The sequence below is a fragment of the Bacillus rossius genome, chromosome 2 (genome assembly GCF_032445375.1).
Source record: "Bacillus rossius redtenbacheri isolate Brsri chromosome 2, Brsri_v3, whole genome shotgun sequence".
In the NCBI taxonomy this organism is placed as follows: domain Eukaryota; kingdom Metazoa; phylum Arthropoda; class Insecta; order Phasmatodea; family Bacillidae; genus Bacillus; species Bacillus rossius.
The window spans coordinates 6,146,685-6,174,386 of record NC_086331.1 but is presented as its reverse complement, the minus strand read 5'-3'; the positions used below and the strand labels follow the sequence as shown (position 1 = coordinate 6,174,386).

Here is a 27,702-nt window from a genome sequence, read left to right as displayed (position 1 = left end):
GAAGCATTCAAAAAAGTTTTTTTAAATGTATAACTTCCGTTAACAATTTTGGTCACTGAAGTTGGCATAAGTGACGTTTGTTTATGTTATGTTTGTTTAGATTCGTGTGTTGTTATTGTGGTACGGTTTTCGTTAAACCCAGAAATATTTTAAATAAGACTTACTTCAAAGTTTACATACAAAACACAATGAGCATTCAAAAATAAATATCGCTGTTTATTTCAAATCCGGCTTCTTTAACACATTCATACACGGACTTCCAAGCATTTAATTTAGCTTCTTCATTTTTGTATCCTGCGGATCCCCTGTCATACAAAATATTTTTACTTTCTATTACAGCTATCAAAAAAATATCAAATGTGCCTTCCATTTTTATGTTATCGTGTGTTTGAAAACAATAACAAACTACTCAAGTCAACAGCACCAATACTTTCGTGACAATTGTTCTTTTATAAGCCCGCTAGAGTAGTACTTAAACTGTTTGCTGATTGGCTAACACCAAGGTCGCGCACAGAAAATAACCTTAAAGTTAAAAGTTAATGAATTTTCTGTGCGCCGATCCTGTGCTATTTTTCTGTGCGCGTGCTATTTGCCAATGTGGCAGCTCTCATCTAATAGTGTATGTTGAACTTCTGTGCGTCTGTGCTGTTTGCGTGCTATTGCAAATGTAGCCCGGGCTTAAATGTGAGTACAAAATGTATCCTTAATTTTCTCAAAGTTCAATAATAGTTTAAAAATATTTAAATGACTGGGTTCCAATTTTCATTTTCTAACGAAAAATAATGTTAATGTATTTTCTTTGTTCCTCACATTTAGGAATACAAATAAATAAATAAATTGGGGAGGTTTCTCACATTTCAATTTGTACGTACGTTGTAAGCAACGAGCCACTGCAGCCATCGAAAAACAGAAGACGTAGTACCTTGACTCGCCACTTGTAGCGTCTCGGGGAAATGGCTGGCGATAGCAGCACCATCTACGTCGCTTATGCAGGGAGTGAAGTCGATGTCGGTGTCGAAAGTAGATGGCGCTGCGGTTTCGAAACCAACATTAACGTTTAAAATAAAACGTTGTATATGTAAAATACACACTGATATATTTAATGATATATTACACACACCGGGAAAAAAAAATTGCTCCAGTGATTCTTTAGATGTTTTTTACACGTAAAAAAGTTAATGACACACGTTATTGATACCCACAGTCCACTAAAACAAACCCGATAGAAAACCCAATGCAAATAACGACTTTGAAAAGAGGTAATTGTAATTTATTCAACCACAGCTTGAAATTTTGTAAAATAATTTTAATGTAGTTTCGTTGTAGTGAAACTGATCTACATTACAAGCATTTATGTTACAAAAAAATTTAAGTCTTAAAATCCATTAAAAATAAAGTTTTATGAAAATAATTTTTTTTTTAATATTTTACTACATTTGAAACAAAATAAATTTCAGTGGTAGTTTTCAATACATCAAAATCGCTATACTTTTTTATATCGATTTTTCAACCATATAATATTTTTAATAGCGTAAAATTTACATAAGGTAATTATTTTCATATCTACAGTTTAATAACTTGACGGTTGTTCTGTACAGACTCATAAAAAACTATTAAATTCAATATTAAATTTGAGCATCGTCTAGATTACAAGCATATTACACTTTAAAATTTGCAGAATTATAAAATAAAAATAAAATATTTTCTTATTACCTGAAACAGGATCATGCATTGAAATTGCAAGACCTCGAGCTAGCGCTTAATCACTGTATAAGTAGGTACATCAATTTTTTTTAATGTGATTTTTTACTTTCGAAGTATTTGATTACAAATTCACCTTTTATTTTACGAAAGCATGTTGAAATAAACTCCTTCAGTTGACGGTCTCGCACATCATGTTGATTTATTATTTTTTTCGTAATTGTTCTATTTTTTTATTTAAGGGCTCTTTCTAAATTTTTAACACGATGCCTACGATAACGTCGAAGGCTTGCACGCCTTTTTACGCACATGATATTACCATAGGCGTGCCTACAGGGGGGGCCAGGTGGGCCATGGCCCCCCCTAATATAAACACTCAGATCGGCATTTTCTCCAATGCATTCTTTAATATTCGTATATTTCTGGCACTGTGACACTCAAACTGTTTTTCAGTGTTGCAGCGTGCTAATTAAAAATATTTTAAAACATTTTATCGTTCTGGAAATACAGCCGCCTTAGTTTATTTAAAACACGAGGTCCCTTAAAATGGCCAAGCAAAAAAAATTAAGAGGTTTGTTAAAGTTTTGCTGTCTGAATTGCTGTGTTTGCATTCACTAAAACGAAGTTCATTTCAAGGTATATCTGGACCAAGCTATTGGAAAATTCGAGGGGGGAAAATGTGTAAGTACCCTTTAAACATTGTCTATGAAAAAAAAAAACATATTTTCAAGATTGTTAAAATTATGCGGATATAAATATTAACTATTAAACATATCTCGTTGATACTGCACAAAAATATAAACACGGCAATGAGTGAATGTATTTATGTTATTTAACATTCTAAATCCAGCTTTTGATTTAAAAATTTAGCGGGGCCCCCCCTAATGGAAATGTCTGGGCATGCCCATGGATATTACACTCAGTGAATATCTGTTGAAAATATTTGTAGCAGAACAACTAATGCAAGGTAGGTATCCAGTTATATTTAGAAATAGTTCTTAAATAAAAGTAATGATGGAAAAACGCACGGCAGATATTTATGTGCAGGGGCGTAATCCCAGGGGGGGATGCCCTTTGGAATTAAAAATCCCCTCTCTACGTGGGTCTGCTTGCTCTTACAAAATAGTAACTGTGAAATGGGAAGGATGAAAGTAATTCCCCCTCCCCCCTTTTTTCCCATAAAACCACCAGGGAATTCTACAGATTTTAACAGGTGTGTTATAACTTTTAAAAAAAAGGGGGGGGGTGTTTGACTGTAAATTTGGTTTTCGGACGATAATTTTACGAGATAACGTCATAAGAAAACATTGATGAAAAATTGCATACTTTTTTAATTTTCAAATATTATTTACAGTTTTTGCAAATTTAATTTAAATAATTTGTTTAAATATAATCACGAACAATTAGTTCAAAAGCCCGCCTCAACCTGTTTGATATAGAATATTTTCTCGCATGGTGGTTGGCCGGTTCTTGCACGCTCGGCTCAGGCGGAATATGGCAATTTTTCGTGCGTACAGCCGGCGTTCATCGATTTATAAGACGTTATCACGTCAAAAAGTGTTGTACAGTTTTGTAAGAATTTTTAAGGGTCACTTTGAAGAAATCGTCACACGGACCCAAAAACGTTTGCCAAACTGGTTCCTGGGAAGACCGCAACCCGCGCAGCAGCCGTGCAGAGAAATCAGCCGCCTAAACAGGGTATTCATCGCTAGAGAGCAGCTCTGCGCAGTTACCGTCTCGGCCGCTAGAGTTCAGCTCTGCACAGTTACATCCTCAGGCGCTAGATTGCAGCTCCGTGCAGCGGAGGCTGACATCAAATAGCAACTACTCAGCTCTTATTTTAAGTTAGTTCCATACAATGCTGATAATTTATCTCGAATAAATTCAACAACTCGTATGATTAAACGTATGCTTTATCTTGAAGCGAAAATAATGTTTCCAACAACAAACATTTTTTTTGCATCTATAAATATTAAATTATTATTTAGCTACTTAATTTTTATGTACGTATCAAACTTATAGTGGATTGATTTTAATTAAAATTTTAGTCCGTAAAAGAAAACCTTTAGACCTGCTGTGACGAGTATGTCGTTTTTTTTCTCAATAGATCGTCTTAATATAATTTGCCCTAAAAAAAAAGGACAACAGACTTTAGGGAAAATCAGTTTCGTATGAATGAAATAAGGGTGAATTACGTGTCAGGACAAACGAATGAAGACACCATGCTGACTGAAAACTCCTGCCACAGGCATTGTCTGCAGGGTGTCCACAAGGAAAAAATATTTCGTACTAACTTAGGCGAGAAAAAAGTACTAGATTTGGAGAAAAAAAAAGTACTAAATTATAATTTGTTATGTTTTTAACAATTTAGGAAGTTAATATGACATTTCACTGCTCGAACTTAAATATCACAACACACACACATACATTCCATAGTTTTTAAAAATAATTATGCTTAATAATAAAACATATTGGGGTTACTGTAATGTTATTATATTAAAGAAAAAAGTACTAGATACGAGCGTAAATGTACTAGACCACTAAAGAACTTATAAAAGTACCAGATCTAGTACGAAAGTACTAAATGTGGACACCCTGATTGTCTGGTTCTCGCCCTGAGACACAAGGAGAGCGAGCCGTGTAATCGCGGCCGTAATCGCCTTCGGCGTGAGCCTTATCGCCGCCTCGTATCTCCCTGTGAGCCGCGATAACTGCCTGGGCTGCGGCAAGGGCGGTGCTGCCTCGCCGGGACTCTGCACAGCGCTGTTCCCAGGACCGCACAGGTACTGCTTCAAGCTACTGCATCTGCATTTAGTCGTAGATCGCGAGTATCGCTTGTGGCCTGCATTCCTTCTCCCTCTTGCGATCTAAAAACAGCTTTTGTTTAAGATGTAGCTACATCCAAGTGATTCGTGGGTTCGGGCTTGCATTTTTTCGAGATAGGATTTCGAGTCTACCTGTGTGGTTAAAAATTTTTGTTGTCTCGTGATTTGTTGAGTTTCTCTCAGGTACAGGAAAAAGCACTCCCAAATAGAACGGCCGCCAACAACGAGGAAGAAACTGCTAGCGCAGGCATACTTTTTTGCAGTCTAATGAGGTTTCGGATATTTTTATCTCAAAATTCATGCCCCTAATCATGGGCAATGTGTAGACACCTGAGAAAATCGCGGATTCTTTTCGCGATAGGCTAGAATCCAAAAAAACGTTTGCCTGTTTGCTGCTCCAGTAATTGGGGCACATTTTAGCTGAAGAACTCTGGGCCAGTGAAAAACCTTCAAAAAAAGGAGTATCCCAGTTAGCAAGTGTCATTAGTCAGTAGCCAGTGAGCAGGTGTAGCTTGCCCGAGTGCATAGAGGATCATGGAGTCATTGAAATCGCGAATTTTTCCAGTCTCTACTCATTTGTCGATAACATGGTGAATAGAGGATCATGAAGTCTATCCTATAAGTAATTGAAATCGCGAATTTTTTCCGTTCTCTAGCAATGTGTAGGATAAATATACCTGTAAAATGCACGTTGTTGTTTGACGACAGCCTGTAATGCAACTGTGTCTCTGCTCTTGAATGACTCTAGTCACGGGATCACGAGTTATTCTATACGTCCTAAAGGATAGAAGCCAGCCTTAGGACACTATAAACAGCTGACCGAATCAAGTGCGACCCGTGGAATACGTCCAATGTGACAGCAGCCAATGAACACTTCACAGCGACTTTACAATGAACACGTTTGTGTAATGTAGCTCGACACCAGACAATAACGAGAATTTTGCATGTCTCAATTAATATATCAGCTGCGTTCTAATTGGCTGAATGCAGTACGCAACTAGATCCTCTCGCAGATCAGTGACAGAGAGGAGAGAAACACATATCATAACCTACAAACAGATAGTTGGCCATCTGTAGGTAATTCACTGTCACGTCAGACATTTCAAAACTATTGAACTGTACAGAGATGACAAGGGTGACTCATTCCTTTTGGTTCCTGAAAAGAGAAAAGGATTTCTAGAAGAGTCACGTGTAATTAATTGCTTTTTTATTTGTGATTAAACTGTAATGAAAAATGTAGTAATTTTTTTTTTACAGTTTTAAAAACCTCGTGTATAAAAGATTGTACAACATTTAGGTACAGATACTTTTCTACGCTCTTGTAAATGACAGCGTGCACTTTAAACCAAATTGTTACAGGTCAGATTCCCATGTTTTTGCGTAACAGCAAAATGTCTACTTGCCAGTAACAAGGGCCGAGACGCACTTAGTCGTACATTTAGTAATCCACGCCCTTGCAAAGGCATGCTGGACTCATTACGTCACCACGACTTGGCTTCGCCTGTTCTGGCGAATTGCACGTGTTCATGAAGAAATATTTCGAAGATAAGAATTGTAGAAGCACATTTGTTCGTGTTGCCCAACTGCGAACAATCAGGCAATTAACTGTCAGTGAGTAACTGAGATGATATTAGACAAGTATAGATAGTTAAAATTTTATATGTTCGATAAGAATTGCATGGTCATTAGCTTAAAATCGACCAAGATCAGGTAGAGGTAGACTTGTGCTGTGTTGCTAATGAAATATCCAACGAAAACAACATACCCATTTACAATTATAAGCTAAGCATTAAACAAATTTACTTATTCCTTGCGCTTAAGTTTGAAGTAACCAAAAAAAAAAAAACGTTCGAAATTAAAGATTTTGGTGATGTTCAGAAGATTTGCATCAATTTAGAGACGGATTGATATTGTGTCCACGAAAATTATTTTTTTGTTGTGCGACCTCATTTTAATCGCCTCTTGCATTAATGGTTGGTCGTAATAATTTTTTTATTCAGACTAGTTAAAAAATAAGTTATTTAGAAGGTTTACAACAACGCGGACCAGAATTGGTGCTGGGCCTGCAATAGGAGTTAACGAATTTTTTAGTATTTCAGCGTCTATTATTTCCAAGCAATGGAGTTGTGGTTGGTGTTATCTAAATGCCATTAGAACAAACGTTTTTGTACTATTTTAGGAGGTATAATAACTGTAAAAGTATGCAATATTTTGCACATTAAGGGAGTTTTATAGTTTTTAGATCAACTCCATTTCAACCATTTTGGTCCGATTTTGTTTTGTATCGAAATCAGCAGAGATTTTCCATCCCTCTATTAAACGTATCAGTGTAGAAGTAATAAGTGCAAAATTACGGAAAATATTCTACCCATACATATATATACTCTTAATTTCTACGATTATTTTGGGTCTAGGGACCTTGAAATTAAGGTAGACATTACATTTTTTTAATTGTTCTTTTAATGGGAGAGATTGATTTAAAATGTATTTTTGGACATAGGCCATTACTGGTTACACTGTATGTCATAAGAAACCGCAATAAAGGACGTTCTTCAGAATTTTTACTGTGGTTACGACTGAAAAGGTAATTTTTCTTTTTAATAGTCCTAAAATTGAAGAGTTTTCAGCAAAAACAACCCACGTAAATAACATTATTTTTCAGGGAACCAAAAACAATAATAATTGCCACTCCCTCTGAATCATTAGTATTGTATGTAAAATTCGTGTGCTTATGTACACTTCTATTAACACATCCCACAAAGTTGTCATGCATTCTTGCATCCTACAGTGCAAAGTGACAATCATAGCATTGTACACTTTTCCTTCCCCTCCTCATTTATCTCCGTGCATGTGACGTCAAGCACAGAATCTGACTGGTTCATATTCCCCAGAAGCTGAGCTATCAGAGATAGGGTTTAACCATTTCCTACAGCCAGCTGCTCGACTACTCAATGCTAAACTATCGACTGCTCGACTACTGAATGCTCGAATACTGACTGCTTACCTACTGACAGCTCAACTATTGGCAGCTCGACTACTGACTGCTCGGCTACTGACTGCTTGACTACTGACTGCTTACCTTTAGACTGCTTGACAACTGACTGTTTGACTACTATCAGCTCGGCTACTGAATGCTCGAGAAATGACTGCTTACCTACTGACAGCTCAACTGTCGACTGCTCGACTACTGAGTGCTGACTACTGACTTCTCGGCTACTGATTGCTTGACTTTTGACTGCTTGACTACTTACTGTCCGACTATTGACTGCCTATCTACAGACTGCTTGACTATCGACTACACGGATACAGGCTGCTCATCTACCAACTGCTCGGCTAATAACTATTTAACAACTAACCGCTCGACTTATAACTGCCCAGCTACTGACTGCTCGACTACTGACTGCTTTGTTCCCTACTGCTTACCTACTGATTCTTGGTTACTGACTGCTTGGAAAACTGACTGCTCATCTACTGACTGCTTAGCTATTGACTGCTCGGTTATTGCCTGCTCGATTTCTGACAGCTCGAGTACTGGCTGATCAACATATAATTGCTGGAAAACTGACTTTAACTATTGACTGCTCAACTATCCATTTCCCGGCTACGGACTAATCAACTACTGACTGCTCGATTACTGACTGTTCGAATACTGACTGCTTGTCATCTGTTTGCTAGATTACTGACTGCTTACCTACTACCAGCTCAACTATCGACTGCTCAACTACTGACGCTCGACTACCGACTGCTGGCTATTGACTGCTCAAATATTAACTACCCGAATATTAACTGCACTACTACTGACTGTTCGGCTATGACTGCTTACTTACTGACTGCTCAACTATCAACAGTAGATGGAAATAGTGCATACAGGGACAATGATATTATTATGTGACTATGGCTTGGTAGCTTACTCAGTTGTGACTTACCCATCGTGAGGAACCGGTCATCTTCGAGCATGTTCGCCTCTCGGTGCCTATGATATGGTTTTTATTGGTCATCTTGTATGAAATCATGTCCGCCATATTGGAATTCACTATTTTGAAAATTTGTAATTATTTAGCTAGGAATTCAGAAAAAATTCCAAAATACGCCAAAAAAATCAATTATTAATTAACTGAATGATGAAATGGAAATCAGTCCTTGGTTCGGTGCATACTCAGTGCAAAAAAAATGTTTCTTTAGGGATAATAATTATTGAAAAGTGATGGTGAAAAATCCTATAAGAGACAGATTCATCGTCCACCAGCCTCCAATTGCTTGATTGATTCCTGTTATTGGCTGTATCCTTGCTTGGTACTTAAAAAAAAGAAGGTAATTTTAGGTAAGAAAAAATATTAAATAAAACATGGTAAAAAATCCAAAAAGCAGCTCCAGTAAGCTGCCGTTTATATATTAGCCGGCATCTTGGAAATTCGTAATTATTAACATAGAAGTTCAGAAAAAAATCTAAAAATAATTAAAAATCAGCAATTAATTTACTGATTTATTAAATTGATTTCTGTCCAAGGTTCGATCCATGAACTTCGCCTGATATTTTCTAAGTGATTCCGGTTTTCCTAAGAAAATAATCCCTGCATTTATTTTTTTCATTATGAGAAATGCAATTAGATTCAGTGTCATTAAATTAGTGAATTTCTATAACCAAATCAGCACTTATAATATTTTTATCAGGTGGAATTCAGACAAAAGAAGATTCACAACCACACAACTACTCTTTCTTAAAGAAACTGAGAATCACTATCAGGTGGACTTAAAAAATATTTTTTTCTCAGTCAGTTACTATGCCTTGAGACAGCTGAGAATCACTGACATGCAAGGCTATTTTCCCTTCCCCTGAGGTCTAGAGAAGTTCTATTGCGATCGTGAATGATCATCCTGGATCCCACATAAAAAATAATAAATAATATTTACCTCAACACAATATCTGTTGCCAAGAATATGGTCTACTTGCGACAAGTTCTTTGCATGAAATAAAGTAACTCTCGCTGCTGAATGAAGCTATTGTATCCAGTTCGAGCCTTGTGGATAGGTACCCTCGTAAATCCGTAGCCTTGTAGCCTCGTAGCTATGTAGCCTCGTAGCCACATAGCATTGTAGTCGTGTAACGAACTATCGTTGAAGCAGTTGGAGCCCAATACAGTTGAAGCAAAAGATAGTTGGAACAGTTGGAGCATAATTTATATTGGCGATCGTATCATATTGATAGGATCGCATCCTACTGAGTTGATTGTTCGTGTACGTGTAGCCATTTTTGTTAAAGGCAGGTAGTCAATTCGGTAATATCTTATCCTACTGATGAGATCATATCCATTTGATGAGATCGTATCCCTCTGATGAGGTCGTATCTCTCTGATGAGATCTTATTAATCTGATGAGATGTTATTCCTCTGATGAGGTAGTGTCTCTGATGAGATATTATCCATCTGATGAGATCTTATCCCTCTGATGAGGTCGTGTCTCTCTGATGAGATCTTATCCATCTGATGAGATCTTATTCCTCTGATGAGGTCGTATCTCTCTGATGAGATCGTATCCCTCTGATTACATAGTATTTTACCAATTTGAATTTTCGTCCAAATGTGCGTCCTTTTCGTTAAATTTTCTTCCTTTTTGACGAATGTGCATCGACAAGTCTGTAGTAAGGAAATGATTGGCCTCGTGGATCGAAGATACCTGGACTATACGCCTGATATTGAAAAAAAAAAAAAACTGTTTAAATTGTTCGCAGAGTATTGACGAAAAATGCCTCTTAGTTCGGAGATGCTTGGCCTACACGTCTGACGTTGTAAATGACTTGTTTGAATGGTATTCCAAGTATACAAATATTAGACCCCTTGGCTACTAACTGTATGTGCCTGACCACCAAACTGGAAATGCCTGGCCAACCTTCTAGATGTGTCTCTCCAACTTATTTGACATGCCTGGTAACATACTGGGCGTACCTTGCCACCAACTGGGCTGGTTATCCTGATCAAAGATTTTTTGAGGATATTTCACCATTTAAAATCAGATAATTTTTTAATAAAACAAACTATTTTGCACCGAGTAAATATCGCACCAAGAACGGAAATTTTTTTTATCAATCAGCAAATTAATAATTGATTTATTTGATGAATTATGGAATTTTTTCCGAATTTCTGGTTTAATAATTACAAATTTTCAAAATAGTGGATTCCAAGATGGCGTGAGTGACGTTATCCAAGATGGCTAACGAGGTCCCGATCATAGGCAACGAGAGGCGAACACGCCCGAACATGACCGATTTCTCACGTTGGGTAAGCCACAACTGAGTAAGCTACCAAGCCATAGTCCATAAGAATAAAATTTTCCCCGTATGCCCTATTTCCATCTACTATCAACTGCTCTGATACTCACTGACTGCTCGACTGTTGACTACGTGACTACAGACTACTGACCATCTGATTGTTTACCTACTGACTGCTCAACTATCGACTGCTCGAATACAGACTTCTCGATATCTGATTGCTCTACTACCCAATGCTAAATTACTGTCTGCGCATCGATCGACTGCTCGACTATTGACTGTTCGACTACTGACTGCAATTTACTGACTGCTCAACTACCAACTGCTCGGGCTCTGGCTACTCGAATACTGTCCGCTCGATATCTGATTGCTCGACTACTCACCAAATTAGACAAAAAAAAGTTTATCAATTTGTTATCTTCTAAAATTAAATTAAATTTTACCCGAAATATACCATTTACCCTAAATTGATAATTAATTGTTTTTTACATAACTTTTAGGCTGATATTATGACATTCGCGATTTGCTCATTTTAAATATTTTCCTAATGGCAGTTATATTGCCGAATGTTCGTTGTCGATTACTATCACTTTGTTTAACATATAATATACATAATCAGCCATAGCTCCAAAAATTATGCATTCCAACTTTTTAACAAGTATTCAGTTTAGGTACCTTATTCATACGAATAGCATAAGACAATTTAAAGAGTGTGAAATATTTGGTCTAGTTTTATTAAATTCGATTACTTCCACCAGAATCATTTTCACGATATTTTGTGTTAAGTCATATTTTTAAAAATATTTATTCAATAAAAAAATTAGAATGTTTCTTTCAAACCCAAAGACTTAACTATGGATTTTAATTTACTTAATCTACAAAACATTTAAAAAATATTTCAGTGTCTTTAAAAAATTGTCAGTTTGTTCAATGTTTTGTAATGATTGCCTTAAAACTTTTTACAATTTTTTTGAAGTTACAATCCCTGATTTTACAGTTTACTTAATCTTTACAAAGGAAAACGGAAACAAGGTCAAAATACGCGTCTAAAATAAAACTGTTTTTTTTTGTAAAAAAAGTTAATTATTTAACGTAATAACTTATTGTTTTTATTTTGCAACAACTAGGTAGTAATTATTTTTAGCCAATTAACTTAGTCAATTTGTGGTGATCAATTCTATTAAAGTATCTTTGGAAGGTGTGCACATAAGTATAGTACATGACAGTGTCTTCCTTGTCATTATATACTATACATGGATCCTTGTGATCTAGAAAACGTCAAGCGTAATATATTCTCCTTATTTCCTAAACGTATTAAAACTCGTAACGTTTTTTGTTGATTTTTAATTTGTACAGACTGAATCATAATTTTGTGCATTATTTTGATTGATATTATTTATATTTTTATTATATTATAATTTATATTATTATATATTATTTCTAACTTTAATTTTGAACTATTAATTATTAAAGAAAATTTGAGCGTATCTAAAAATTATCCCAGAAAGTGTGTTATAAATGAACACCATATTTTTTACACTGAAATGTTTTTGTTATTTAACCCAAAATTTATTTACAACGAGATGCTAAAATACTGTATTGTAAAATTACAATAATAACAAAGAAAATTTTACAACATATAATTCTGTGAAACATATAAAACTAATCGTTGAAATGATTAATCAATTATTGGTGTCCCTTAAATTATGATAAACGTTGAGTTGCGGGAAACATATTTTTTTGTTCCAGACAAATGAGTTATTAATTGCTCAATTATTTATTTGTAGCACTTCAACATATTTTGACAACTATGTTGAATAGAATTGTAACGAGTGCGTAAATATTTTACTGTTTATTATATAACTTTCTCTTAGTTAAAAGTATGCATTACAATCACATGGTTCCAAAAAAACATTAGGAAAATTACTTTTCAGTAACACTAAAATTTACGTCATGTTGCTATACCAAAATATTGTTCATTGAGTTTAGACATCTGAGAGTGATATCTATAAATCTACAAAACACAAGCATTTTTATTTTAAATCGGGGCTTGGCTTTACGAAAAATTTTAATGAAACTTGGTATTTTAAATATATGACTCATTATTCATTTCATGCCACGTCAGAAGGTCTTCAAACTGTCGTTTCAATCAACAAACAACTCTCTCGATAAGAGGAGTTCTCAGAATCGATAACTCGCCTGAAAATTGTTTCAGGCCGTATTGGGCCACTACTTTTCAGTGCAACTGTAGGGTTTTTTTTTGTCAGCATATCGCTACTGTTCCTTCAAGTTAGCATAGGTAGAGAGCTTTTTCTTTGAAAACTTGCAGGCTTTAATATTACCACAGACTGTACTTTTTTTGACGTGATAACGTCTAATAAATCGATGAACGCCCGCTGCACGCGCGAAAAATTGTCACGTTCCGCCTGAGCCGAGCCAACCACCGTGCGAGAAAATCTTCTGTAATATCAAACAGGTTAAGGCGGACTTTTAAACTAATTGTTCGTGATTATATTTAAACAAATTATTTAAATTAAGTTTGCAAAAACTGGAAATAATATTTGAAAATTAAAAAGTGTGCAATTTTTCATCAATGTTTTCTTATGACGTTATCTCGTAAAATTATCGTCCGTAAACCGACTTTACAGACAACCCCCTTTTTTTTATTATAAATGTCGATGTGAAAATTTGCTGAGTTTTTACTCAGTTTAAATGTTACATTAATGTAGCGTTATGCTGATCCTTTGATACTTGTGTCTGAGCCTTGTGCAACCAGGTAGCAACGCCTGGGCGTTTCATGCCGTGTGTTTCCCCAGCCTTCCGTAATATGGAGATGAGACTACACAACTTCCAGTTCTACACAGGTAATCAAATCTGGGACCTTTGTCTCAAAAGCCTGGTGCGCTTACCACTACACTGTATATTCTGTAAATTTTTGACGTGACAACGTCTAATAAATCGTTGAACGCCGGCTGCACGCACGAAAAAGTGTCCCGATACGCACATTGTCCCGTTTCGCTGTGTCCCGTTACGCTCATTGTACGCTTGCGCCGTATCTATCTCTCTTCCACTCGATTGGAACAACCATCGATTTGACTTTTTCGAGGCACATTAAACTTGAAACACTCCCATTCGTTTCCTACTTTTCCTATCATCGTCCTATCCTTAACAGAATAACACAGGTTGGAAGAAGTTAAATAGCAAACATGTATAAAAGTTATAGTTGAATTAATCTCTTCGTTAAAGTAATAAACATATTATAATTAATGAGTGCAAATAAAAGTAAATTTATCAATTAAATTGTAGATTTCATTTCACTCCTTCTTTGTATCCATACAAAATAGTGATAATTCAATAAAAATCATTTAATTTTATTCATAAAAGTATGCAATCATTTCATGTTATGTTATGACGTTGTCACGTTAAACTATCGTCCGTAAACCGACTTTACAGACAACCAATTTTTTTTTAACTGAACTGAAATAACCATGTAAAATGACAGGTATTTGTAAATTTGCAATGAAAGCATCTGTGTCGCTACAGAAAATGTTTTCAGTAAAACTGGGTTCGGATTCTTACCTGGGCATTTATACTTTGCGATGTCCCAGGACCTGTATTAGTTACAAATTTTTTGGAAACCGTTCCCTGAATAACTTTTCATTAATGACTGAGAACATTAATAAAGTAAAAAAACAACAGGGTGAGTTGGCGCACATTTCGTTTCAATTGCCATTGTAAATTGTATGTTCATAAAACGTTGCAACATTATTCGTTAATTTTTACTTTAGTTCTTTAATTTTATGAAAAATACTCCTACAGGTAAAAAATATGAATTCAAATTAAACATATTTTCATTTTTTCAAAAGGAGTGTTTTATCTCTGCTTGAACGTTTGGGATAGATGGTGCAGTGTGTGTGACAGATAGCGTAATTATTCATATAAATCAAAACATCGGTTAGTATTTATATCTAAACATAGAACATACAAAAAAAATTCTCTTACAGCAAAGTGGAAAAAATTTTTAAAAATTAATCGCTTAAAAGAATATTTCTTGGTAATAATTAAACAGTAACGTGGCCGAATGACTTGAGATAAGTAAGTATTATCCTACTTAAAAAAATATATATTTATCTAAGCGAATTTCAGTGTGAAATAGAACACTGTAAATGTAAATAGACACTTAAATATTTTCCGTTTGTAGGTTTTTTGGCCGTATTAAAAGGTAAATTTACGTTTAGATCTTTATATTTATTTCCTCATGTTATCTCTGCCACTCACGTAGAGAGAACATGTCTCGTGCAATCACTTTCCGCTCTTACAAAACTTTATCCTGTATCCACAATTCTGATTAAAAAATCGTTTTCCCGGCATTCTGCACAATCATTTGCGTCATCCAAAAGCGAATCACCATCTTTACTTGGTTCGCAAATGCTAATAAAGTGTGTGTGTGTTGATGAGCTCGGATCTTCTTTCATTGCCTTTTTCCTCAAAACCAAGTTTTTCTTTGCAATATTTTCAATATATTGGTAATCACCAATTACGATTACACTCTTTGATTTTCTTTTGCTGTTTTCATTTGGAGCGCTGAACTGGTTCAAGACTTCAGTAGGTATAGAATGGTTACTTGAATGTTTTGAGGTGTATGAAGAGAATGTGCATCAGTCGGGGGTGTTGAAGAACCTGGGTAAACTGAAGAAGTATGTGTGTTCTGAAACAGGGACTGGTACATCCGCTACAGATGAGGAATCATGCTGGGTTGTTTGAGAAGACTTTGAAGCTTTCGTAGAATCTGAAATGGCAAACATGTACCCATTGCAGTGCATAGATATTGAAAGAATGTAGGCTATCCCTCCAGCTCTACTTTATCTACTGATGCTGTCAGTACGTATATCTTATAATATGCTTAATAAGTCTACAAACTGAAATTTTTGTGTGTTTATTTACCAGTTACTGTGTTATACATCACACTGAAATTGGCTTAGGTATATTATTTTTATTATTATTTAAGCGGGTAAATATTTACTGTTCTCTAATTATTCAGCCATGTTATTTTCAATTAATACTTATAAATATACTTATAAGTGAATTAATTTTTACACATTTTTTCAATGTTTCTATAGAAGGAAAAGTGATGCGTATTAACCTATGTTTTAATATACATATTAATTATTACGCCATCTGTCCCCAATAGCTGACCGACTGAATTATTTAGTGAGTCCATCTTTAACTTTTTTGTTTCATTACAACCTGTGTTACTTATTTGTAATTCTTCATCAATGGGCCAATAAAGACATGATTAATGGCTGAAAGGTATGCGTTAAGTGGCTTGGTAGACAAAGGATTACCATAATTTTTTGATGACCCAGTTCAGTGTGAGGAATGACCATCTGAAATCAATAGGTTTACACCAAAAAGTTTCTTTAAAAAAATCTTTGAAACTGTTAATGAATAACTCATAACTCAGGTAGGCTTTTTTTTTTTTTTTTGGCATTCATGTGTCTAAATTTATAATTCGGAGAAAGCCCATTACTAAACTCTATTTTCTTATACACTCCATTGACAATGACTGCAGGTAGTAACATACACTCTCTGAATTATTACATGCTACAATAGTGATAGGCTCACCTTTTTTCCCAGATGTCACAGTACAAATACATTTTTTGAGCCCTTAGCAGTCAAAATATGCCCGGATTATTAATAATTTGGACGCCAGACCAATCCATATGGAAGATATGTCCATGCTTATCATTAAGTGGACACTTGCTCGTGGTTCCCTGTAACAACTCCCAATAACCATCAATCAGCCAATCACAGCAAAGCACCAGCGCCCTTGCGACAGACCGACCCCGTGACTGCCTCAATCTGTGGTCTTTGTTTCGCGTCATGAATGATTCGAACAATTTAAGTATTGCTTAAATATTTCAGCGAAATAACGTAAGTTTAAGAACAACATTTGAGACAGAAAATGTTCTGACATTAGGTGCGCTGTCTGTAACCGTATTTCATGGTTATATGGAAAATTAATTTGCTCCCAGAAATTTATTTTGATAAAAATTAAACGGGTTAGTGGTACTTGTCATAATAAATAGCAGTGTCTTTATGAATTTAAAGACTAAAGAAAAAATTCAGGTGTTGGACTGAGGTTCTTACAATAATTATTCACTATTTACCGCATATAAGAGGGATCTAAGGCGGAGTAAGCACGGTTTCTTTCAAGCTGTATACCTAAAGAACCCTCACAACCTTATAGTGACATCAATCCAATAGCAACAAAAACCATAGGAGAAGGGACCACCTCACCCAATGCGCCAACCCACGCTGTTTTACCGTAAGCATAATGCAACAAAATAAAGTCCAATAGTTGCACATTCAGTTTCATTACACGTTGTTTAACCATGTATGCTTGTATGAAATATCAAGCTTAAATATTATTTGGCCTCTTTCTGATAAAGCGACAAGAAATATTCAGTATTGTTTCGAAGAACGTATTTCACATACACAAAAATAACCATAGCAATGTGTAGTATGTACAAATTTACAATATTTTTCTTGCGGTATTACAAGCTATTTCTTGGCAACTGGTAAAAGTCCATCTAGTCGAGCCACCCCCAAGCTGAATATCTGAGTGTCCATGTAGTAGTGCATGTAGTAATGCCACCATCTGGCTTTGGGCCAGTGCGTCCATGTAGTAGTACATTCATTAGTTAACCTGCCTGGCTGCAAGCCTGAGATTTATAGTAGTGGTGCATGTAGTTGTGCCATCACCTGGCTTTGGCCAACAGTGTCAATGTAGTAATGCATGCAGTAGTACCCCCGCTTGGCTAAAAGCCTAAATTTCATACTAGTGTAGGTAGTAATGCGCCCCTGGATGCAAGCCTGAGTTTCATAGTTGTAGCTCATGCAGTAGTGCCACCAAATGGCTGTGGGCCACATGGTCCATGTATAAGTGCATGTTGTAGTAGCCTCGCTTTGATGCAAGCCCTAGTTTCATAGTAGTAGTGCAAATAGTAGTGCCACCACCTTGTTGTGGGTCACAATGTCCATGTAGTAGTGCATGTTTGTAGTTTAACCACTTGGCTTCAAGCCTGAGTTTCATATAAGTTAGTGCATGTAGTAGTGCACCACCTCCTGGCTGTGGGTCGCAGTGTCCATGTAGTAGTGCCACCTCCTGGCTGTGGGTCGCAGTATCCATGTAGTAGTGCCACCTCCTGGCTGTGGGTCGCAGTATCCATGTAGTAGTGCCACCTCCTGGCATTGGGTCACAGTGTCCATGTAGTAGTGCACCACCTCCTGGCATTGGGCCACAGTGTCCGTGTAGTAGTGCCACCACCTGGCATTGTGCCACAGTGTCCATGTAGTAGTGCCACCTCCTGGCATTGGGCCACAGTGTCCATGTAGTAGTGCCACCTCCTGGCATTGGGCCACAGTGTCCATGCAGTAGTGCACGTGGTACTGCCGGCCTGAAGGTGCTCGCTGTTGCCAGCAGGCCGCAGGGCAGGGATGCATCGAGATGAAGACCGCCGTGGCCTTGTTGCTGGCGCTGCGGGTGCTCGCGCAGGCTGACGAGCTGCAGTGTCCTGCCAGCTGCAGCTGCCACGAGCTGGACGGCCTGATGGTGGTGGACTGCTGGGGGCGCCGCCTCGTGTCCTTCCCGGCCGGCGTGCACCCGCTGGTAGGTCCTTCTGGCTGACGTCAGCCGGCAAGTCTGCACGGCTTGCTGTGGTTCGCCAACCGCCACTGGCACACACATGTCATGAAGCGACAGTAATCCACTGGTAGAGACCTGCAAAATTCGCGGACACATTCGGTGATAGACTAAAATTCAAACACATATACCTCTTAGATAATTTTGCTATTGGCTTACTGTTCATCTGGACGAAATCTCAACCAGTTATAAACCCTCAACCGAAGAAGGGTCGAATCACAGACAAACCAGCTGAGACGACTTAACAAGTCGGCAGCCAATGAACTTGCGTTATTTGTCCGAGTGTACAGGGGTATGTGCAGTCTATTCTGAAGGCCATCGAAACCGCGAATTTTGCAGGTCTCTATCAACTGGATCGTTGGTACCATCTGAACAAAGGTGGCAATGCTGACAGGGGTCCGGCTTCATTGTGAAAAACATGTCCTCGCCAAATATTTAGTTCCCACTCCTGAATTTCATGGCTATCCCAGCGGCATATTACCTACCGCAGTATGGCAGAAATTATTTTTTACAATGGAGCTTTGGCAGCTGCAACGAAACGTAGTTCTAATGTTACACATAGTATTAACAGAGTAAACAGTAAACCTAAGCTCTGCTATCATTTTGTTACTCATAGTAATAACAGAGTAAACAGTAAACCTAAGCTCTGCTGTCATTTTTTACACTTCACTCTCTCTTGATGACTTGTGTAACTGGTGGATCTTTTAGTTTCAAAAGGCAAAATAATGATTTCGTCTAGATATTAGTACCTCTATGTTTATTTGATTTTTAATTACTTTCAAATAGAATAATAAACTTGATAAATTGATTGACAAATATATTAAAATTATTCAATCATAAACATGGAATTAAAATTATATTATCTAAAGAATGGGCCGACCCTAATTAGAAAATTATCATTAATCATTGGACCTAATTAAAATATAATTAGAAACAATCAACAGATTAATTTTTTTATAATCCCAGTACGCTTAGAGCGATTAAACTCCCAAAAAAAATTCTGGTGTTCCGATCTTTTCAACGTCGTGATTTTATATTATTCTGAAGATATAAAAAAACTGAAGGACTGGAGGTTTGACGTTCGTTGGCCGAAGTGAGCTGCTAACGAGGCGTCTGGGCGCCTTAGTCGTCCTGATTGCTGGAGGGAGGACTCGAGGGTGGTGTTGTTAGGTCCGCATCCAGCCCTTGGACCCTGTCTGTGAACAGGTCCGAATAAAACATGATCAGAACATGATCACAGACAGTTAGCAAAGTAGGCAGAAAATGCCTACTAACAAAGATGATTGTGGTCGGGGAATAAGGTTTGTCAAAAACTCACCATACAGGAAGATGGCTTCTAGAGTCTGCCAGGGTACGGAGCTCGCGAACAGGTGGTCGGTGCGGACGTTTCCATGATTCAAAAGATAAAAAATATTATGAAGTATTATTAACGAAGCATGACTACTTCTACGAGGTACGCAGACTGACTAATTACTAATTACTAAAGTTGTAGGGAGAACATCCCTTGCCTAGCTGATTTTTAAACAACGACCTGAGTGAAGTCTTGATGTGTGGCTCGCCGACGATGCGGTGTGGTTAGTCTGCTGTCGCGGCGTGAATTAGGTTTGGGGCGGCAGCGACTCGTAATTAAAAGACGATGTCAACAAAAGAAAAAGGGGGGAGGCTTGGGGTTTGGACCGAAAGGTTCCGAAGATTTCCGAGGGAGTGGTCAAGAAATACTAACTTCGATATATCGAAGTTGGTGGTACTAGCCGATGCCAGCGCGACCTACTGAGGGGTGTCCGAAACAAGGAGAGATCGACTCACACGAGGCGACTGCTAGAGCATTGGGCTTATGGAGGGGACAAGTGCAGCGCTCTGGTGGCTTGGAAATTAACTACAGGGCACTGTTTGTTGCGTGAGGCGCCAGGGGGCAGGCGTTTAGACGCGTTCAAACACCCAGGGGAAATAACTCGCAACTCTGCCACGAGAAGCGATACATTGGGAGACAGGTGTCGTGGCCTTGAGACAGGCTCGGGGTTGACGCCCGGCCATTGCACTGGGCCTGGTTCCCTGGAAAGGCTGAAAGGGGGATGGGAAATGTGTTGCTGTCAGTGGGAAACACTCTCTGCAGACGCCTGCGACGTATCGAGGGCTCAAGCAAAATGACCCGTGCTCGTGCCTGAAATCGCTCGCGTAAGGCTGGCTCTCAGAATCTAGCTGCTCTAATTGCTTGCAGGACATAGCACTTCTTGTCACAGCTCGGGGGAGAATTACAGGCGACGGATGTGCACCAAGGCGGGGATAAGACGATAGCACATGCTGGGCCATTAGATAGTTGGCAAAATGATATGTATGCTGGGAAAGATTGGGCAGACAGATCTGAAAAAGATTAAACGGGAGTGTACAGGAGGCGGAAAAATTTTAAGTTCTTGCAGAAAAAAAAATGACTAGCGATATTATTTTTCAAAAATTCAAATTTAGAATTGTGCCAAAAATACTAATTGGCGGCACACTAAGGGTTATCCAACATGTGTTTTTTGGGTCTATCTAACTATTCTGCTAGGCTTACATTTACATGATATGTTTTCATAACTATAATATTTTCTTTTTGGGCGTGTTAATTATATAGGCCAACGATGAATAAAACTGTTTTAATATTTTTAGCTCATTCTTGTGTTATTTGGTGTGCTGATACTGAAAACAATAATAAAAAAGTCGTATCACCCAACAATTTCTCACATTTTAATATTTTAAGTACATATAAATTATTTTTAAAATATATATATATATATATATAAACATATTTGTAATCATAGAAATATCAGGTTGACAGTATATTTCAGTGTCATAAGGCAACCAATACAATCAAATGTTATAAGGTTGGTATTTCTGATAAACTACACAGCAGTTCATTTTCTTCTAGTTAATACAACCTCGAATTTCTGTGCTTAACCTATGTTCTTTTTGTTCACTTTTTAATATGGTTAATCGTGTTTGTAAATACTCTGCTAACACTTTTAGTTATATATGTGGTGACTTTGTAATTTAAAAAAAAAAACATCCAAGGAACATTACAGACTTTGTAAAAAAACGTTTTTGGGCAATGTGAAAGCCCCTAACTATAAATTTATTGTAGCTAATATGATAAAAAAAAGTTCAAAACTCTTGGTTGTCTGATGAGCCTTAAAGTACACTTTTTGCATAATCATCTTGATTTTTCCCCTGAAAACTTAGGTAATGTGAGTGAAGATCAAGGGAAATTGTTTCATCAGGACATACATTAAAAGAGATGGAGAAACAATACCAGGGACAATGGAATACCAAGATGATGGTTGATTACTGTTGGTCACTTCACAGAAAACAACAAAATGCATCACATCGAAGAAAAAGCTATGCAAGAAATGTTACCGAGACGAGGGAGAGAAAATACAAATAATTAGCACCTAATATTCGCCTTAAGTCATTTAACATTATTTTAGGTGTTATTGTAACTTAATAAAAAAATGAATTTTCAATTTTTTATTTAAAATTTTTCCTACTTTTTGAAATTGGTTGTGAAAGTTGGTAATAAAAAAATTGTACCAAATTATGGTTTCAGCACCCAAAAATACATGAAATTTAGGTGATATAGTTCAAAACGTTTTTACAATTATTTTTTTACGTTGGCCTGTGTTTTTACAGTTCCCACAGCAGAGCACTTTGTTCCTACTTCTTACAGAAACACATTCAGAAACATCTTGACCGTCTCTGCACTATTGAATGTGCAACGTATAACATAACATTCTTATACTTGTGCTGGAGCTTGGTTGCCGCAACCTTACATACTGATAACTGATAACAAAACCTGTGTTAATTTCCCTTTGCTTTTTTCTCTCAGCGCACAGACGTTAGGCAGTTACAAGCTGTTGAGTGATCAGCACCAAGTCAGTCCGAAATAGTAGGATTGTCCGGAGCTCACTGTTAACACTGACACCTCGTTGCAGTCAGCACATAAATATGGCATTCCATTGCAACACTATGGTTCATTTCTTCACGTGTACTGGAATGCCAGCATTTACCACACTTATATGATGTGCTTTTTTTAATAGCAGCTGGCCTCTCTATATTATGTAAAATTTTCGTTTCCTGGGTACTATTTCCAGGTCACAATTTTTCTTCATGTAAAATATGCTGACGTAACTGTAACATGGGGAAGATTATTATTTTATAGGAAACTTTTAAAACAACTTATTAATAAATGTTTGTATTTATATATGTGTGTGTAAAAATATCCCTGGGATAAATACAACAAAAAAACACTGGAAAGAGAAGTGAAAAATTATTATTTTAAGTTTTTCTGTTAAAAATATCTGTATATACAAACGCACTTGCACATAGGTTTATTCATCTATTTATTGCCTTATTTAAGGGTAGGCCTTACGAAAATATGGTTGGTCTTCCTATCCAGAAATTAAGGCAGGTATTCGTGTCTATGTCAATAAAAACATATTGTCGTTCTGTTTTAGGAAAGTGAATTGCTGCATGTTAATTTGTTGAGTAACATTAAATTTATCATTGAAATAATGTTCATTAATTTAATTGTTTTCATTATGTCGTTTTTAGGAACTCTTGAAGGTATAACTCACCTGAGTAATGAACTTTTGTTGCTGGGGTTCTGAGTACTAAATTCGTCCGGGATCTAGAGCTGAATAACTGATAACACATTAGTCGCTAGGTGTCATTGAGGGAGCATGGAAGGGCAGGATAAAGAAATATTTGGACTTGAACTTCCATTTTTTGAGACTCCCGATCTATTACCTTAGAGACCGTGGTTGGTTGCACACACCCAAAGTACAAGGAAAGGGTCACTGCAGGCTCCTACTTTACCGAGGACTAAACCAAGGACCTCCACGTTGACACCTGCAGCTTATACCCACCGTTAGTTTTCTTACACCTGCACTAAAGTATGGCCTACGAGACAGTTGTTAGAACTATTGAGTTCATGTCCATACAGATCGCTCATCTCAGTGGTCAGTTCGGAGTCTAAACAGAAACCTGGTGTTTTAATTTGTTTTATTCTGCGTTTTCACTTGATGTTTTTGCCTAAGTCTTTCCTGCTTTGGTTCTTTATGTGCTCAATAAACCATGTATATTATCACATATGTTTTCAACATAATCATATAAATTTATAATTTTTGTACAACTAGTTAATAACATTTAAAATGTTTTGGGTGCATTTTGATACATATGATACATATGTTTGTTGTATGCATTTCAGGTTCAGGTTCTGGATGTGTCGAACAATGCCATTCGCACAATTGTGGACGACGTGGGTCATTATCCGGAGCTACTACGTCTGCACATTTCGAGCAACCAGATACAGGCTGTGCCACGCACGGCATTTCAGAACCTGCCCAAGTTGGAATACTTGGATCTCTCTTCCAACAACATATCTGACTTGAGCCAAATAAACGCTGACACATTCATCGAGAACAACACTCGACTCACAGAGCTCAACTTGGCTGGCAACCCAATCACGAATCTCGGCACGGACACAAAGTCAGTCACGTCAGTCTTAACGAGTCATTCATTGGAAAAACTGCACTTGAGAGACTGCAAAATCGACAGTGTTGCTGGCCTTGCCGCTTTGAAGAACTTGCCAAAACTAACATACTTGGACCTTTCGAGGAATCCTATAAAGTGGATCAGGAATTTCGGTTCGCCATCGCTTACCTACCTTGATCTTAGTTATTGTGAGCTGGACTTTCTTTCGCCGACTGCGCTCGTGAAATTCCCTGCACTGCGGAATCTGTCGTTAAACGGAAACAATGCACTTTCACTTACAACTGGGGGCCTGATTTCAAGTTCTTTGTCTCACTTTGAGGCAACATATTGCAGTATTACCCGTCCAAGACTTGCTGGGTTGCCCAGTTTAGTACATGTGAATTTCAAAGGGAACAAAATATCTGTACTGCGTGAAGGAGAATTCAAAAATAATAGATATCTAAAGGAGCTTGATTTGTCGGACAACATAATTTCTGAGATTCATGCAGATGCATTCAACGGGGCAGAATACCTTGAAAACTTAAGTTTAGCTCGCAATTCAATCAGTAGTGAGTTACCTCCTCAGATTTTCTCAAGAAATCAATATTTAAAATATTTAAATGTCAGTAAAAATGATATACCTAGTCTGAAAAACTTCGACAATCCCTCTTTGAAATATCTAGATGTGGGCCAATGCCAAATAAGAAGTCTAGACAAAAATGTGCTGACTAAACTTCCTTGGTTGGTTTCGCTTTCGTTGTCTCAAAATCTGCTGGAAGCCATCCCAAATTATCTATCTTCAACTACGCTAATGGATTTAGATTTGAGCTATTGTAGAATAAGCACAATTCGCAACGAAACTTTCGATCGATTGCAGCTGCTTCGCAGTTTAGATCTGACTGGGAACCGCTTGACTGAACCAATCGATGTCACCATACTGGAGAGACTGCCTCACCTGTCGAGCATCTGGCTGGGAGACAACCCGTGGCATTGCAACTGCGAGTCGAAAAAATTCAAAAAACTGTGGGACCACATAACGGGCGGCGACCGGATTCTGAAGACGGACCCGAAGACGGTGAAGTGCCAGACGCCCGAAAGAGCCCGCGGCATCTCGTGGGAGAACTCGTGCTTCAACGAGTGGTTCCCGGAGCCCGCGAGCGGCCAGGAGAGGTTCACGCGCTACGGGGTGATCTTCCTGGTGTGCTTCTTCAGCGTGGCGGCCGTGCTGGCGATCGCGTCCACGATCACGAAGAGGATCTACCGGCGCAAGAAGAGGCGGCGCACGGGCAGACCGGCGCCGGCGGCTCACCCGGGTCCGGCGCAGAGCCGGCACAGCTCGGAGTCTGAGGAGGAGGCCGAGGTGGTCGTCAGGCTGAGAGAGTCTCCCGAAGCGACCGCGCGCTGGGTCAGCCAGCCGCCCTCGTACGAGGAGGCGCTGCTGATGACCCCGGCGGTGGAGGAGGCCTCGACGGCCCGTGGTGCGGACAGCACCAGCAGCAGGGAGGACATCCCGGGCACCACCGCGGCCCACAGCGACTCCGCCAGCGACGGCGAAGACGGCGACCAGGCGACGACGGCCCCCGTCAGGCCGAGCAAGAGCAGCGCTGGTCCGGCGCTCCCGGAACAGGAGTGACCACCTGCGGACTGCAACTTCGAGTTCCATCGCCTGCGGGAAGCACGCCGGCTACCTGTGGATCCAACGACACCGCTCACCAAGAATTATTTTATAAATACATTCTTAACTTGTGGATGATACAAAACTACCCGAAAACACTTCGCCAAACACTGTTATGAAAAATATGTTTGACACCACAAAAAAAAAACTTTTGAATATATTTTTTGTACAAAGTAATTAGTTTGGGATAAGATTTTACTATTTAAAAAATCTTAGAGTGTAGATTGTGAATCGTCATGGATAGGGACATGAAAAATTCGCGGTTTCGATGACCTTCAGGATAGTCTACGCAGTCCTCTGTACACTCGGGCAAATAACGCCAGTTCGTTGGCTGCCGACTTGTGAGTCGTCTCAACTGGTTTGCCCGTGATTCGTTACTTCTTTGGTTGAGGGTTTCTCATTGGCCTAGAGTCGCCCAGATGAACAGTGAGTCAATAGCAAAAGCAGCTTAAAGGTATATTTGTATGAATTTCAGACTATCGCAAAATGAATCTGCGAATTTTTCCGGTCTCTGGTCATAGACCATTTTGGTCTATGACGATTCACAAACTGTACTATTTAGTTCATTAACTGATTCATGAAAGTGTTTCGTGTTTAGAAGAAGTAATTTATTAGCCTTAGTTATTGAGCTCTTATGTTGAAGATAACCATTGTGACCTCCTTACTGTAAAATAACCGATATTTTTAATGATAGTAAACAGTACAGCAATAATGGTCAAAAACTAATTGGTGGATAACACATGATGATATATTTGTAAAAGTTAAATGTTGTGTCTTCAGCCACCAGGCATTTAAACCTGTGTTTTCTTGGAATAATCTAAATTAGATATTTTCTACAGGATTAGTTTTCTAGAAGAGCCATTCTATACAACATAGTTTTATTTAACGAGATGTCTTCATTTGAAATTCTCCTCGCTTTTGTCTCAATCAGTGACAACTGCTGGCCTATTTTCAAGTGTTATGGTATAAATTTTCGTACGAGAAACTGATTTGACATTTTAATAGATTCTCGTAAGTTATGCATTACACTTAATTTCAAGATATGTTGGCAACATTATTTCTTTAAAAAAAAAAATAATCATCACTCCTTGATAAGTGTAAAATCATTACAATCATGTATAGCTATTTCAGACATTGAGTTTTCAAAATCTCTATTTATTCGTAATATTTTTTAATGATAACCTTTGTGTGAACTGGATATGAAGCTGAATTTCCTAGTATTTACGTACATATTGATTTACATTCAAGTAAAATTATAGGAAAAATATATTGTAGGTTTTCAGAATTCTCATGGTACAAATACTTTTAGCTGAGCAAATGCTAAAAGTTTGTTTCTTCAATGAATATGTCCAATTTTTGTTAGCAGTGTCAGTGCCAATAAATTTACACGATAAACTGTAAAGTTGTATGAGAATATTAATACATTGTAGATAATTTCATGTTTATTGGCTGTAAGCCAAGCAACTTTGTGTATGCTTATAGAAACAAATATTACTGGCCTTCAAAATATTTTGTTTTAAAGAAACTATTTCCAGTTTATAAAACTACTTTATCTTTAAGTCTACAAAATGCTGAAAACGTGTTTTAGCTATTGTTACATGGGTGGCAATAGGTGTGTACAACTGTGTATTTAAAGTAATTTCTCCCTTTTAACTCTACAAAAAAACAATACAACCAGTAATACGCAACTTACAAGCAAATTTTTTACGTTAAAAATTAAAGCAATTTGTTGAGCAATGATGATTATGTAAACAAACACCTGGCTACCTTTTATAGGAAATTAAATACAACTAAAGTTTCGCTTTCATTAAAAATTTGCCTTAAATGGTTATAACAAATTATAAAATATTTACAATATTTCCCAAGGTACAAAAAATTATCAATTATTTTTAGATATCTGTCAACCCAGGCTTATGGCAGCCCATATTAATCTTTTTTGGGGTAAATTTTTTTACAAATAGGCTGAAAATGTTCTAGAAAATTTAAAATTGTTGATTTTGTACGAACAATAATTACTTACTTGAAC

The 27,702-nt window shown here is 37.5% G+C and overlaps 1 protein-coding gene across 3 annotated transcripts; it reads left to right on the top strand.

Annotated features, from left to right (window-relative positions):
- Positions 1-528: 528 nt before the first annotated feature.
- On the top strand, positions 529-27,702 carry LOC134529058 (protein artichoke-like). Of its 3 annotated transcripts, none has more exons than XM_063362760.1 (3): positions 529-684; positions 18,278-18,463; positions 23,736-27,702. In XM_063362760.1, the coding sequence occupies exons 1-3, from the start codon at positions 622-624 to the stop codon at positions 25,632-25,634; spliced, it is 2,148 nt and encodes a 715-aa protein (XP_063218830.1). In that variant the 5' UTR covers positions 529-621; the 3' UTR covers positions 25,635-27,702. The 3 variants fall into 3 exon arrangements, with proteins under 3 accessions (XP_063218830.1, XP_063218831.1, XP_063218832.1); XM_063362761.1 differs by lacking the exon at positions 529-684 and adding an exon at positions 4,364-4,484; XM_063362762.1 differs by lacking the exon at positions 529-684 and adding an exon at positions 4,364-4,484 and having other exon boundaries at positions 18,275-18,463.